The sequence below is a fragment of the Hirundo rustica genome, chromosome 6 (assembly GCF_015227805.2).
Source record: "Hirundo rustica isolate bHirRus1 chromosome 6, bHirRus1.pri.v3, whole genome shotgun sequence".
NCBI lineage: Eukaryota > Metazoa > Chordata > Aves > Passeriformes > Hirundinidae > Hirundo > Hirundo rustica.
In genome coordinates this window covers 33,934,254-33,947,916 of record NC_053455.1, presented here as the reverse complement: position 1 = coordinate 33,947,916, position 13,663 = coordinate 33,934,254, and the positions used below count along the sequence as shown (strand labels likewise).

At 37.0% G+C, this 13,663-nt stretch overlaps 1 protein-coding gene across 3 annotated transcripts in view; it reads right to left on the bottom strand.

Annotated features, from left to right (window-relative positions):
• Nucleotides 1-694: 694 nt before the first annotated feature.
• RASGRP1 (RAS guanyl releasing protein 1) overlaps nucleotides 695-13,663 on the bottom strand; it is a 37,305-nt gene continuing 24,336 nt past the window's right edge. For all 3 annotated transcript variants that reach the window (XM_040068257.2, XM_040068256.2, XM_040068255.2), the window contains exons 9-17: nucleotides 12,093-12,368; nucleotides 10,791-10,871; nucleotides 10,036-10,140; nucleotides 8,913-9,022; nucleotides 8,130-8,274; nucleotides 7,382-7,418; nucleotides 6,645-6,791; nucleotides 5,039-5,412; nucleotides 695-3,701 (exon numbers count right to left, since the gene is read on the bottom strand). In XM_040068257.2, the coding sequence (XP_039924191.1) occupies nucleotides 3,567-3,701; nucleotides 5,039-5,412; nucleotides 6,645-6,791; nucleotides 7,382-7,418; nucleotides 8,130-8,274; nucleotides 8,913-9,022; nucleotides 10,036-10,140; nucleotides 10,791-10,871; nucleotides 12,093-12,368 (1,410 nt within the window). In that variant the 3' untranslated portion in view covers nucleotides 695-3,566. The remainder of the gene's footprint in view (nucleotides 3,702-5,038; nucleotides 5,413-6,644; nucleotides 6,792-7,381; nucleotides 7,419-8,129; nucleotides 8,275-8,912; nucleotides 9,023-10,035; nucleotides 10,141-10,790; nucleotides 10,872-12,092; nucleotides 12,369-13,663) is intronic.

Genomic DNA, 13,663 nt, shown 5'->3' with positions numbered 1-13,663 from the left:
TTTTATTAGTTTCCGTAATTACGAAAAAAACACAGCTTGGTTTGTGTAAGACTGTAGAACAGGTTTGCCATACAAACAGGAGTTTTACCTCTTGTTATCTTCCTTCACATGAGTGAAGATAACTGAATGGATGCCCATTTCCCCATATAAAATCCAATTTAGGATATGGTATTTTGGGGTTTACTATAAGGTAAATAGCAAGTCTACAGTGCTACAGCTCAGCCTGTGCAAGAGGCAGCATTAGCAGATGCAACAGAAGCCTTGCTTAAACTTGGTTGCCCTGCTGTGAAATCTTTTCAAAGTCAGCACTCTTAACAAAGTGAGAGACTATGATAATAAAGACTGGTGCTTTGTAATACTTGGAGTAGTGTGTAGCAACACAGTGTTTGTACTGCGTCAACCACTAAAATACAAAACAAATAATCTGCAAATACCTAGCTCTCCAGGTTTTCCCAGACACCATTCCAAGTCTCAGAGAAGGTGAAGCTGGTCTAGAGACTGGTACTAGGTTAATGCTGCAGAAGGGTCTCAGATGACAGTCAAGGAAGATGAATATAGGTTGTATAGATTTCTCTGAGATACAAAATCAGAGGCATGAAATGCAATTTAATATTTTTTCTATTTAAATATTAAACCAAATCTTACAATTTACATTAAATCTTTACAGTCTGTACATTTATTCAATCTTCTCAGACAGCATTAAACTTTTTCAAGTTACCATAGAGATCAATTACAACAAGATAACAGATGCTGCTAGAACAAAAACGTATTTCCAAAACATATATAAGCTAATCCAAAAGCAATTGTATTTAACCTGAATATGAACAATAGCCCTGTCTTGTTAATTATGATATTACTCAATCTGTATACTTTTATCTTTAAACAATCAGAATTCAAGCTTAAAAAATAAATGGGGAATGGTGCTTATTCTTTCTGCCTTCTTGTAACTACAGCTGGACCTAGAGAAGGAAGAGGTTGCTGTACAGTGAGTGTTTCCATTTAACTTAGCCATGACAAGATAACTTTCAGTATCACTGTTTGGTAACATGACTTCTAAACAGCACTTCTAACATAAAGCAGCTTGAAGATTAACACAAAGTCAAGTGATTCTTTCACTGTCAGTTTTAACAGCTTCCCTGTAGTTGGGTTCTGCTGTTAAGTCTTCCATGCAGGAAAGAGAAAGCCCCAAAAGAAAAGAAGGGACTAACAGCACTTTAGAGGGGGAAAAAAAAAACCAAAAAACCCGGAGCTGGGAGGAAATAACTGTTAGGGGCTTTGGGCAAACAGAGAACCTGTAGGTACTTAGCAAGCTCTGAAGGTGTCCAGGTATCAACTGACTTCTTTGACACAAGAAGTTTTCAGCACACATAAAGCACTGCACACTTGTTCCATAAGACATTCCTGAAAACAGATCCCTTTTAAATCTTTCAGATTGAACAAGCAAACATCACAGAGAAATATTAAGTTAGAACTGTACAAATCTGTGGTCATAACTCAGTTTGGAGTATTAAGTACCTAGTTATACAGTAGCCTTTGGGCCAGCTGCTGATGTTCGGGAATTTTCCTTTTAACTATGAGGTTTTGTTCATGATCTCCACACTATCATAGACATCATAGACAAAGTATATGTATACACACAAATTTTATTCAAATCCAGAGTTTAAACCACCAGTGAGCAGTTACTTTGGCTGTACAACAAGATTTATGAGTCTTAGCTGCTCCTCTGGGGTATTTTTTAAATAAGTGAAAATATATTCAACTTTTATCTTGTTTAATAGTTGTAGAAATGGATTTTTATTTGCTAAATGGCTATTAGAAATACACCTTGCTGTAGTTCCCTGTGAATAGAGGACAAAATCAAGAAGCTTACAGAAAATGGGCAAACCCAGTTTGCAGACATGACTTGACAGCCATTCTGATTGCTTCACTGACCAAAGTGCAATTCCATGTTACTTGTTAATAATTCAGGTTTAGTGTATGAGTTAAAAAAGCTGCACAGTCTTCAGAGCTGGTTTTATCCTATGCATTTCAGCTATTTACAGTAATGTTACAGAAAATCTACTACTACTACTCCTTCCCTCCATTTATTTTTACTTATACATGGAGTTGCAAGCACAATCCTATTTCAAAACAAGAATTTTGAACCACTAAACTGGCAAATATTTTCAAATTATTTTTTTAAATAAAGCATTCATATACTTAATAATGACTGTTAATTGTGGATGGAATGTATATTTATTTGAACACAAAGTGCAGGTGCTATTATCATTCACTAAATTTCAATCTATAATGGATCTGGTAACTTAGACGCGTTGACCATTAAGTGGACTTTGTTTCTGATGTTTGTATGTGTGATGACAAATATCTGATAAATACAAGAAAGTTTTATACAGCTCTAAGTGTACAGATTCCCTTGGAATGCAAATGCAAATTTCAAATTGGCTATTTTGACAGGTAGATTTATCAGTAACTTGAAAGACTTTTATTTTCTCTTAACAATATGTACACCTTGTGTCTTTAAGTTACCTCCCTTGCACCTTTTACTATACAAAATTTACAGACATAGGAGCACACTCATCTTGACTCTTTATGTAAAGTGCATGTGAAATCTAGGAGAGAGAAAATGGAGATATCTTGTTAGGAGCTCTGAAATACAGTAGCTATTGCACAGGGATTGCTGTACAGTTTCCCTCATAATATGGCTCTAAGGTTCCGCTCAACAATGGTACCTACTTTGATGTGAGAGAAATATAATCAACCTTGTCCCACATCTACTGTATGGGGACAACAAGTTACTCCTTAATTCCAAATAAGTGGAATTAAATGTTCCAAGTCATGACATGGAACGCAAAAATGGAAGCGGTATTCAATGTCTAGTCTCTATAGTCTCACTTCTGTTACCTTAATAAAGTGTTTGAGCAGCAGAACTTCTGAAGCTCTGAAAGATGTTTAAAAACATTTTCAGTTTATCTAAAAGTGTAAAGCTCAATAAAATATCATTAGCTTAGATCTTATTTTAATGTTCTTGTTAATTTCTGGAATTAAATGTGACCGTTCATGTTTTTAATTGGTTTCAGCTCCAAGAAGGAATTGTTTTTCTCAATGTAGTATTTCTACAGTTTTACTTACTCAGCTTTATCAAACATTTATTTCTACAAAACTGAGTTTGGGCCAAATTTGAGGTGACACAGTCATATGAATAGCTACTTTGTCAGAACATTTGTACAGTAAGGTGTGCTGCTGGCAGCCAAGTAAGTCACTGGGAACTCAATATGGTCTTCAATATGAACAGAGACTTCAGCAACATTCACTCCTTTTAAAAGCAAACCCAGAAGTTACTATTTTCATTGCACAGATAATGCTAAATTACCTTACAAGGTCAAAGGAATGACTTTGTACATTTGGGAGTGCATATTTAAAAGAGAGATGCGTTGAGTAAAGAGAACATTTCTGCTTATCCTTCAGATTCTCTCTCCATTTCACTTGGTAAGCAGCTTTATCACAGCCTCTCTTTCATTCTTCAGTTCTACATTCTTCCATTCCACAGGAGATTTTCCTCTTATCTGCTAGGAGCAGTCTCTGTGTTGTAGACTGCCAACTACATGGTTTCTTTTCTGGATTGTGAGAGATTCAATTGTTTTATGTGCCTGCTCCAGTTGGATTTTTAAACCTTCATTGTCTGCCTTTAGAATATTCCTTTCCTAAACAAACAAACAAACAAAAAATAGAGAATTGTATTTTATAGTGCAATTGTTCGAGGACTGTCTGGTTGTATACTTAGGTTGACTGCCATAAACATAAATCGGTGCAGCTCTCATCAGAACCAGTAACTTATCTGAGTATTTCCACAGTCCCTGCTCTATCCAGCAGCTGGTATCTGAATCATGTCCACAACATGCACTTATCCACCCTCCACTGCACCTCACATAACAACAGCAGTCTGGGAAAACAACAGCACAGGCCACACTTTACCACTCTACTGCTGCAGAAATTGATGTACCAGAAGCGAAGCCATTAATTTATAACATCATCTGCTGTTTAGTAATTGAGGTTGGAATCTGATGAGGGAGCCAAGTGTAAATTACACTTGGACTCACAGGACTCACATGAATAGGACATTTTAAAGAATGCATTTTTACCAGTTACATCCATGCTTCACATCCTGGTATTGAATATACTGTAGATTGAAAGGGAAGTGGTTTGTACTGGAATACTGTCTTAATCTCTGTCTTAATAAACCATTAACTTTTCATAAAACATGAGTTCACTTAATCAGCAAAAAGGGATATTTTGAAAGTTACTGTCATCATTCAAAGATTAGACTGTGGTCCTGTTGTTGGACTCTTTCCAAGTTGCTTCATCTAAATATTGAGTAAAACGTATGAAAATAAGTCTTTGTTCCTCACAGCTGGATCCATCAATTAGTTGCACTGTTGGAATAAGAGTCTCTTTATTCTGTCTGGAAAGGTGTTTCTACAAACCTGAATTTGGGTCATGTTTGAGGTAACACAGTCTTATGAATAGCTATTTTGTCAGAACACTGGGCTGATGCAGGTGAAATCTAGATGGAATCATCATGTCTGCTCACAGCAAAATTTTTTGGTGGTACTTAACTTGTCAGTTGAACAAAACCAGAGCTCCCTACCCTTCCTGCCCCATATATTCTGTCACTTAGGGGAGCAGAGGCCACCAAAATCAGGAGGAAGTTCAGAACTGTGTTCCTCATTTTATGGAGTAACATTCTGGCCTGAATGATTGGATTATGTTTACATTCTAGAACTGACAGGAATCAGTGTGATTATAACAATGGCTTCAAAGCCCTATACTAGCACTAAAATTTATCATTTAAATGAAGCATTGATGGAAGTTAAAGTGGCTAAGGCTTTATGATGCCATTCATGGATTGTTTAATTGCAATTAAATTGGCAATTAATTGTACTGGAGTAAAGTGACACCTTCCCACCCAGCCACTCTCCCACACATCAACCACCTGACCGTATCGCTGTGTAAAACAGAACTTGTTCCATCATGTATGTACCTGCTCAAGTTCCTGGTATGAGGGTTTACAGCTGTGATGCTCCTCCTTAATTTTCTGGCTGGAGTCCTTGTTTTCCCATTTAACAAATGCCTTTCTGCGGCCTAGAATTGGGCTTGGAAATGTGGATGCTGGAGCTGCCTGGAGATAAGGATTTTCTGGCATCCTGTGTTCTTTCTTCTCCCTCCGCTTACGAGATACATCACCAGCCAGCAGTACAGGATCAGTCTGTGTACTTTTATGAATCACAGCTGGTTTCAGTCTCACTGAGATTTTCTGAGCTGAGGAACCCATGAGCATAATGGTTCGATCCTTGCTGTCTTCACCGTGCTCCACGACTTCTCCATTAGGAAAGGTGAATGATCCTTCTTCTTGTCCTTTAAAATACATATGGTAAATAAAGGCAAGATCTTCTCCCAGAAAAGGAGAACAGGAGGCATGATAATTAAACATGATTTTTATAAATAAAACATTTATTCCTTGCTGACTTTCACATTCATTGCTCTCTAAAACAGGTGCCACTAGAGGTTTCTCAATGCTGTATCCCTTGAAACAACTCTTTGCCCTGTCTCAGTAACCTAAATACAGATCAGTAAGAAGAAAACAGGTGTGGCATCAAGGTCAGCTTGAGAAGAGCTTTGATATGGGTAAGAGGTGGTTATTATGTAGTGCTGCAGCCATTTCAGACACAATCACAGAGATGCACATAGTATCAAGAGAAAACGGGGATATTGAGCTCTATATATGTGCTAATAGGAAGCCTAAGGTGGAATCCAGCAGTATGAGTCTTAAATACCACACAAAAGATTGATAATCAAAGTGGCAGGAAGCAGATTTGAAGAACATTAAATACCAGCAAGAGCAGGAAAGAAATTCAAAGAAAGTGAATATGCAGAGAGTTGGAACATCAAAATCAAAAAAACCCCCCAGAAGTAGCCTGGTGTTTTTCAAGGACAACATTCCTTTTTTGGAAGCCTACAAAGTAACATACAGTAAGAAAATTTTATACAGCTTGTTTGATATAAGGAGAAAAGAACAGAGAGGTGTAGATTTTTCATTTCCAATTCTGTGAAAGACAAATCTATATCCTTATAGATTCAGCTGCTGAAGTGGAAAAAATAAAGACAATTAGTTGTTGGTTCTCCTAACACATAGATATGTAGGAAAACTGACTTTATAAACTCCACATTAAAATTTGAGTTAGAATTGTAACAGTGCAGTAGTCAATGTTACAACTTGCTAAAAAGCTAGAGTTGCTTGTCACAAGGTGAGAGAGTTAAGGAAACCTGTCAGGTCTTCATGTCATGGCATCTAGTCCTCATGAGAGTCTGGCAGAAGATTTACTCATTATTTGGTGGCATTTGTGCACCATACATTGTGTATGACAAGAGATCTCCCAGAAAGGAGTCCATCCTTACTCAGTCTTGAGCAGGAATGGTGTTACTTGGGACAAGCTAATATACACCTGGTTCTAGTTTCTATGTAGATAAAACATGGCAGTTAACTCACAAAACCTAAAAGGATGCCGTATAACACAGATTTAAAAGAAAAAGAAGCAAAGGAAATATTATCTACATATTTTTAGCTTTTTAATGTGATCTTTTCTCACCGTGGAATTGTTCTTTGACTCCTACTGGGCAGAGGCTTGAAGCAAGAGTAGATGTTGGGCTGCTGTCTGCAACTGAAGTTTTGGGTCTTCTCTTGCACTCTATCACAACCAGGTCTTTGCATTGCTTGTGACAGTTCATTCCACAGTCTGTAAACAAAACAACATTTAGTGATTCAGTGGCTCTGGTGTAGCATCTAAGGTAGCTCTCACACTACTGCCTTCCTGGGAAGCAAGAAGCTTTCTTTGGTGTTCTCTATGTGCTTCAATGTGACAACATACATCTGTAAAAGACCAGCAACATCCCTTTGCCATATATATCTGAAATTCCTGTTCATTAAGAACAAAGTACAAAATGTACAAAGTACAAAATTCAGTCACAGAAGTGCTCTGACTGTAGGAGCTGCAAAGAAAGCTGATACCTGTGTGAGGAAGAAAACTGCAAAACAGATGTTGGCAATGTGCTGCACAACATTCACAGAGTGGTGATGTTTGCGTGCAAGGGTCTTTTCCCAAACCCTCTGAATTCAGTGACTTTTGCAAAGCATTAGAGCTGTCAGTTACAAGCTCCTTCATCTCTTCACTTCTTGTGTCATAGTATTCTTCAATCAGTATTGTCCTCCCTGGGAGGTCAGATTAAATGGGTCCATAGATAGAGCCATGGACCTCAGGATGATCACAGGTTTTTGTCGTTCACTATGAATTATGGATTAAAATTTACAAAGTATAAAGTACTTTACCTTTGCATCTGTAGCCTTGTTTAATGACTCCCCATAGCTGAAATCCAAACAAAGAGAAAGCCTAAGTATTTATATATTTCTCTGCACTTTTGATAGCTCTAGATAAAAAGTACACTAAAAGCTCCACTCTTCTAAGATCTGAGCACTTGCACAATATCTTGTTTTCCTACACTTCTAGTCATAAGGTCAAAATGGAACTATTTATCCCTTTAGCATAAGGTAAATAGAATATTTTATGTGTGTCAATGGCAAACAAAATATCTTGAGCTATTCTACTGAATACATCAGCATATCTGGCAGGTCCTCAAGAAGCTGTGGTGCTGGAGTAGATGGAGAATCCTTCTGTCTCAGCACCCTGGTCTGTTCTCAGCTGAATGCAAGATTGGTAGGACAGTCAGTTTCATTAAACCTTCTGAGCCACAGGCATGGGCATGTCACGTCTGTATCAGGACATGAGTTCCAGCAGCCCCATGGAGTGGAAGGCTCTACATTTGGAAGTCTTGCCTGAGACTGTTTTTGGTGACTCAAACAAACCCCACAAAGTATGAACCATGTTTAAACATATTGGCACTGCCAAGAGGGGAGTAAAGGGTACCTTAAACATCTACAGAGGCAGAAGTCTGGTTTCTATATAACTTCACTGATGTTTTATATAGATCCATTTCTGTATATGACACAAGGCAATTATGAGATAAAAAAGGCATAATTCCAAAGAATGTTAACATAATTTACTGAAAAGTAAGCTTACAAATCCAGCACAGTTGTCGCAGAATGTGGGCCTTAAGTAAGTGGTCTCTTGGAAGTTGTGAGCAAAGCCAAGTCCTAATTTGGAATAGATTGAGCTAGCCCTCATAAAGTAAGCTGTTATTTCATCCCTGCTAATCAGACCTTCCCTGGAAATAAACAAGAAAAGTTGTTTGTGAGAAAAATACTTCGTTAAATGCATAAGGAGAATTAAACATTTTTTTCTTCACATTTTATAAGAGCAATAGATTGATGTGCAAAAAACAAAAGTTATCTCAGTAATCCTGCCAGTCATTTATGCAGAAGCTTATCTACACATTTGAACTGCAGACTGACAGGATAAATGGAATATCTGCATATGTAATGCAACCTCCAAACTACTTCATAGTAAACCTCTGAATAATCACTACTATATTTTTCCATGCTCTAATATGTTATGAAAAATGTTCCTAATTTTATCAAAATATACATTTGCCAATTCTCTATTTTTAAGGGACAGCTTTATCATAGGAAAATTCTTTAGTAGTATATACGAATTATAATTTGAAAAATGTTTATTTTTCTATTGTCTGTTTTTCCTTCTAAATCAGTTTGGATACCACTGCTATGAGGCCAATGAGGCCATTCACAACACATTTAGAAGATGCTTGTGTCAGTTATGTTTTCACTTCTGTCTGTGCCTGAAGAAGATGCTTTTAATACCCTAATGATAGAATTCTAGTTGAATACAAAACACCCTAAATCTCTCCCAAAACAGATGCTACAATGTTGATAAGCAGGTACTCACCAGTCCTTAGCCATTACACAAAATGAGAATGGGAAACTGGCAGCAATCTTTTCAAATTCTTCCTGGGAAATGTATCCATCCTGATCATGGTCATAATTTTTGAAGACAGACTGTGCAAGGTAAATAGCATAATAGTTTATAATGAGGATGGTCTGAATTACCACTTTAGAAAGCCTCCACATTATTTATGGATTTCCCCTCCTGTCTTCTCCCAGTGTCTATTACTGCAACAGTCTAATTGCACCCCCCACACCCCTTTTGTTTTTTTCCTTGCTTGAGACTAGAAAAGCATTATGGTTTCTTGATTTGGAGCAAAACATAGTTAATTCAACACTGGCTGGCCTAAAAGCTTCACAGCACAATGAAAGCTGTTTTTTACTTCTGCTTTAAGACCATTCTGTCCAGGCCCACATACGCAACTTGTTCTAATGCTCTCAATTAGTGGTCTCAGTGGTGGTTTCTGTAGCCAAATCACTGCAGCTGCCTAGTTTATTTTATCAGGTCAGCGTTATGAGAAAATCAGTTATATGACAGAATTGTCAGGCAGACACCTGTTTCCACTTGTGGAATGTATTACTGTTTGTCACTGGCTGCAAGACAAGAAGCACACCCAGAACAAATTTAGAAATATATTCCAAAACAGCGTGTATCAAAGGATGCCTCACAATGTTAGAAGTGCTTAGAAAGAAAAGAGGCAAGCAGGCAGGCAAAGATGAACTCTTTACATCTCTACCTCCACCAGTTTTGGAATCAATCACCTTACTTAGTAGTTTCCCATAAAGTGGGGGACCCAGAAGAAAGAGAAAAAGCAATTGCTGCTTGTAACAAAGCCACTGAGAGGCCTCCTGTCAGACTGCATCAGTAACATGATGCTGGAGGCCCTGGTAGGGATGGACTCCCTGGCTCCCTGAAAGACTGGAAGTACACAAACCAGCATTCACACCTCCTGCTGGCTCTTGACCCACTGAAGGAATTTCCATCCGTGCCTCATGGCTGCTGCTGCTATTTACAGGTAGGCAAAAGTACCTGGGAGGACAGAAGTCCCATCCCCATATTTTCTCACACCTCAAGATTAAGACTACGAAGATTTGCAACATGAAGTACATTGGCCAACCTTACTTACATCTACCATCCTCTGAACGTGTTTGCTGATGGTTTTTGGATCAGGTTTTGGGGCCACTCCTGAGGCCCAGTCTGCAACTACTGGTGGTTTGGAAGGGGTCATAGGCTGAAAAAAATTGAAAGGAACTTCATTAGTATCACACAGAAAGATATTCAGTGTTATGCTTCTTCCATTTGTGACAGTGGGCTGGCTATGTGACACAGGACTGCAGAAATGACCTGTTGGACCTGACATCATTCTTTTGATAATTACATGGTGCTTAAGCTCCTCCTCGAACTGTTCAAAAGAGCAGTCATTCCTTAAATTGTCACGGTTCACTGACAGCCCTGTGAAATCACCATCTTTTCCATATTTATAAAACAGGAATCCAAAGCTACAACATAAGACTCATGGGTTTCATCATTTAAATCATGTAAGAATTCTCCATTTGAAAAAAATAGTATCAACTGCCAAGATTAAGACTGATGCCATGTCTCTACATAGCAACTTCATTTGTCTTTGTTTTCATATTATAAAACCTAACACGGTGTCAAATCTGCCATATATTCTTTCTTGGGGTTCATTATTGACCAAACAATTTGCTCTTTAATGGATTTCACTCAGTCTACAAAGATAAAATGCTTTCAATTTAGCATATAATAAAATAAAATAAATTGAATGCAAGAGATAGAATTTTCTTTTTAAAAAATCCAGATTTTAAATTAAAATCACTCATAAAAGCCCTCCTTTTGTTAAGAATCTGTAAAGGTCCTTACAGCAGCTCGGTGACTTCGTGGCTCTCGTGCATATGAAAGTTCATAAATTTCATCTTCTGTGTAGTAAAGATCAAGGGACAGCTGAAAACAAACACATTAGTTTAATCCCAGACCAGTCACTACTACTTTACAAACTTGTTACTAGAGTGCATTCATTTTTTTTGGTGCATTATTTTTAAATTTATATTACACCTAGAAATAAATTAAGTTGAGCTGCACAGATGTTCACAGTGATTTGAAATGTGTGCAATTCTACATTCCAGACTGCTATTACCGTTATCTGGAAATCTGTGACATGGACTGTTGGGAGTTCAGAAGCTCCTGCATTGAAATGAAGTATTCCTTATTTATGTCCTATCATATATACCTGCACGAAATTATGACCAAACTTCTACGTATTTGTAGGAGCTGTTTTTATAAAACATTATTTAGAAGGAAAAAAAACAGTTAGAAAAATTTCAAATAAAACATTTAAAACAAATAGCAGGAAGAAGTAAGAAGTTCAGCACTTCACACAGCTGTATTTCAGGCCCTGGGCATATGTGCCTAATTTCACACAAGAGAGCTCCCCGAGAGAACAAATAACCTCAGGCACATAAGCATTTTTATCTATCAGCTTCCTCCTGAAATAGGGCTTGTAACCAGAAAGTGGAAGTGGACTATCCAGTTTTTCCAAGATGAGATACTTGTTAATGCCAAACAAAGCTGAGAAATTTAGTAATATTAAAATAGTAAAACAGATTTACTATTTTAATAGAAGGTAGCATTTTAACTTACTAGAAAAAGCCAAAACTATTGTTTTAACAATGTCCTTGGTAGCATTAACGTTTTAGTAGCATGGCACTGACTAGATATCACTGGCACTGAAATACATCAACTATATTTAACTGATGTTTCTATCAGACAGTTTCTTAAGCACCAGAAGAAACTTGGCTGGAAATGCAGTATCTTGAGGGACTGAATTTTTGTGTGCTTTTGTTTACAACACAAGGAATCTTCCTTATTGAAAGTACAGAGAGTGCATACTACTATAGTGAAGAGAAATAAACATTTCCTTCCTTTATGGAAATAACTGGAAGCATATTGCTGAACTAGCACCTCTACCTTTGCTGACAGATAAATCAGTAGCACCAATTTTTTCTCTTCTATTCCTGTGCATTTCCCCTTTGGGAGAAAAAAAAAAAATCTTACAATCTTATGTATTCATAATTGCTTAACTAATTAATGGATTTCTCTATTTAGTTGTTTGATAGGTATATGAAAATTTTAATTGGATGTATTTATCTTTTCTAACACACTTACTGTAAGCAAGTGAACAAGGTCCATATTAGCTTCCAGGGGAAGTGGCATTTCCTGAAGTTGTATCAGCTCATCAATGTGGTTATACAGAGAATATAGTTTGTATACATTAATTTTTTTGTCCTCCAAGTAGTCCGGCATACCCTCATAAAGGGATATCAAGTCTTTCAGGTGGACCCCAAGGATTGGGATCTTAAAGTTACTGCACTCGTTGTAGGCACGTCGGTAACTATCATAATTTCTGTAAGACGAAAGCAATTCTGTCATTTCATTAAACACCTAAAAATAAAAAGAAAACCAGCACTGGTTACTGTTTCTGGTTTTGTCATACAGCAAAAGAACTTCCTGTGTTATTGTTAAGGAATTTACTCACAATGACACTTGAAAGAAATTTTAAGACTTCAAATAAAATCTAGGTATTCCTATATCCATAGATTATGTACTAATATGTAATTATAGATAGCTAATATATTGCCTAATCTATAATGGTGACCTCCTTACACTCCCCATTTAGTCAAATGAAAAGAAACATGATTCTCTCGAATCAGGGGGATCTGTATACAGTCAATGTGTAAACACAGCACAAGCTCTCTGACATTCATAAAAGCAGCCATCTTCACATTAAAACGTGGAATTCATTCTCTGACTTTCAGATCACCAGCTGGAATTGCTGGAGAGGTCCTGGCAGAGAAACCCTATGCTGTGCCATGATCCCATCATGGTGTGATCAGAAGTCATACTATAGTTCAAGGTGGCAGACCTGTATTTTTAAGAAAACATTTCCCATGGAAGTTAATTAGAAACAGTATCTTGGGTTTTTTATGATGGCCAAATTAATCTTCAGTCCAGCAGTATAAGTATTTCCCTTGTTTGAAATTATACAGATACAAAGTTGACTAGTTAACATAATAAAATCAATGGACCAAAGTTTTCTCTGGGAAGTTCCTGTCAAAGGTCTTGATTTGTAACCTTTATAAACTGTTTGACATCGTTAAACCTCAAAGTGTGTTTTAAAGTCACTAATTACCAGACTTTACCTGCTTTCTATTAGCACCTGTATACAATTTCTTGATACAAAAAATTATTCAAATTACGTGCACACATGCAGTCCTTAACACGATAAAATTTGAAAAACATGTTTCTAAAATAAGCTAACTGATTTTATAGATTCTGATATCTGTAACCATTTCCAGTGGGAGGTCACACTTGAGGTCTTTACTCCAGGGTATGCGCTATTCAATTAAGTTGATCATATTATGATCAAAACAGGCTATTCAGATACTCTCACAGATTCTTTCAGGCCCCAAAAAGGACGAAGTATCCTAATCTCTTAAGTCTTTTAAGCCACACAAAGGCTTCTTAAGAAGCATTGCTAAAAAAGATGCCTTCCTTCCCTTTTTAATAGCTTTCATCAGTATTTCACAAGAATTTAACTGGAAATTAGATTCCTAGCATTCCACCTTAATGTGTGTGCATTAGGGCAAAATTTTATCAATCAATAAAATGAAATAAAATGAAACTTGTCAAATGGAAAGATCAGATGAACAAAACCAGTCCTTTCACTCAAAGTGCAG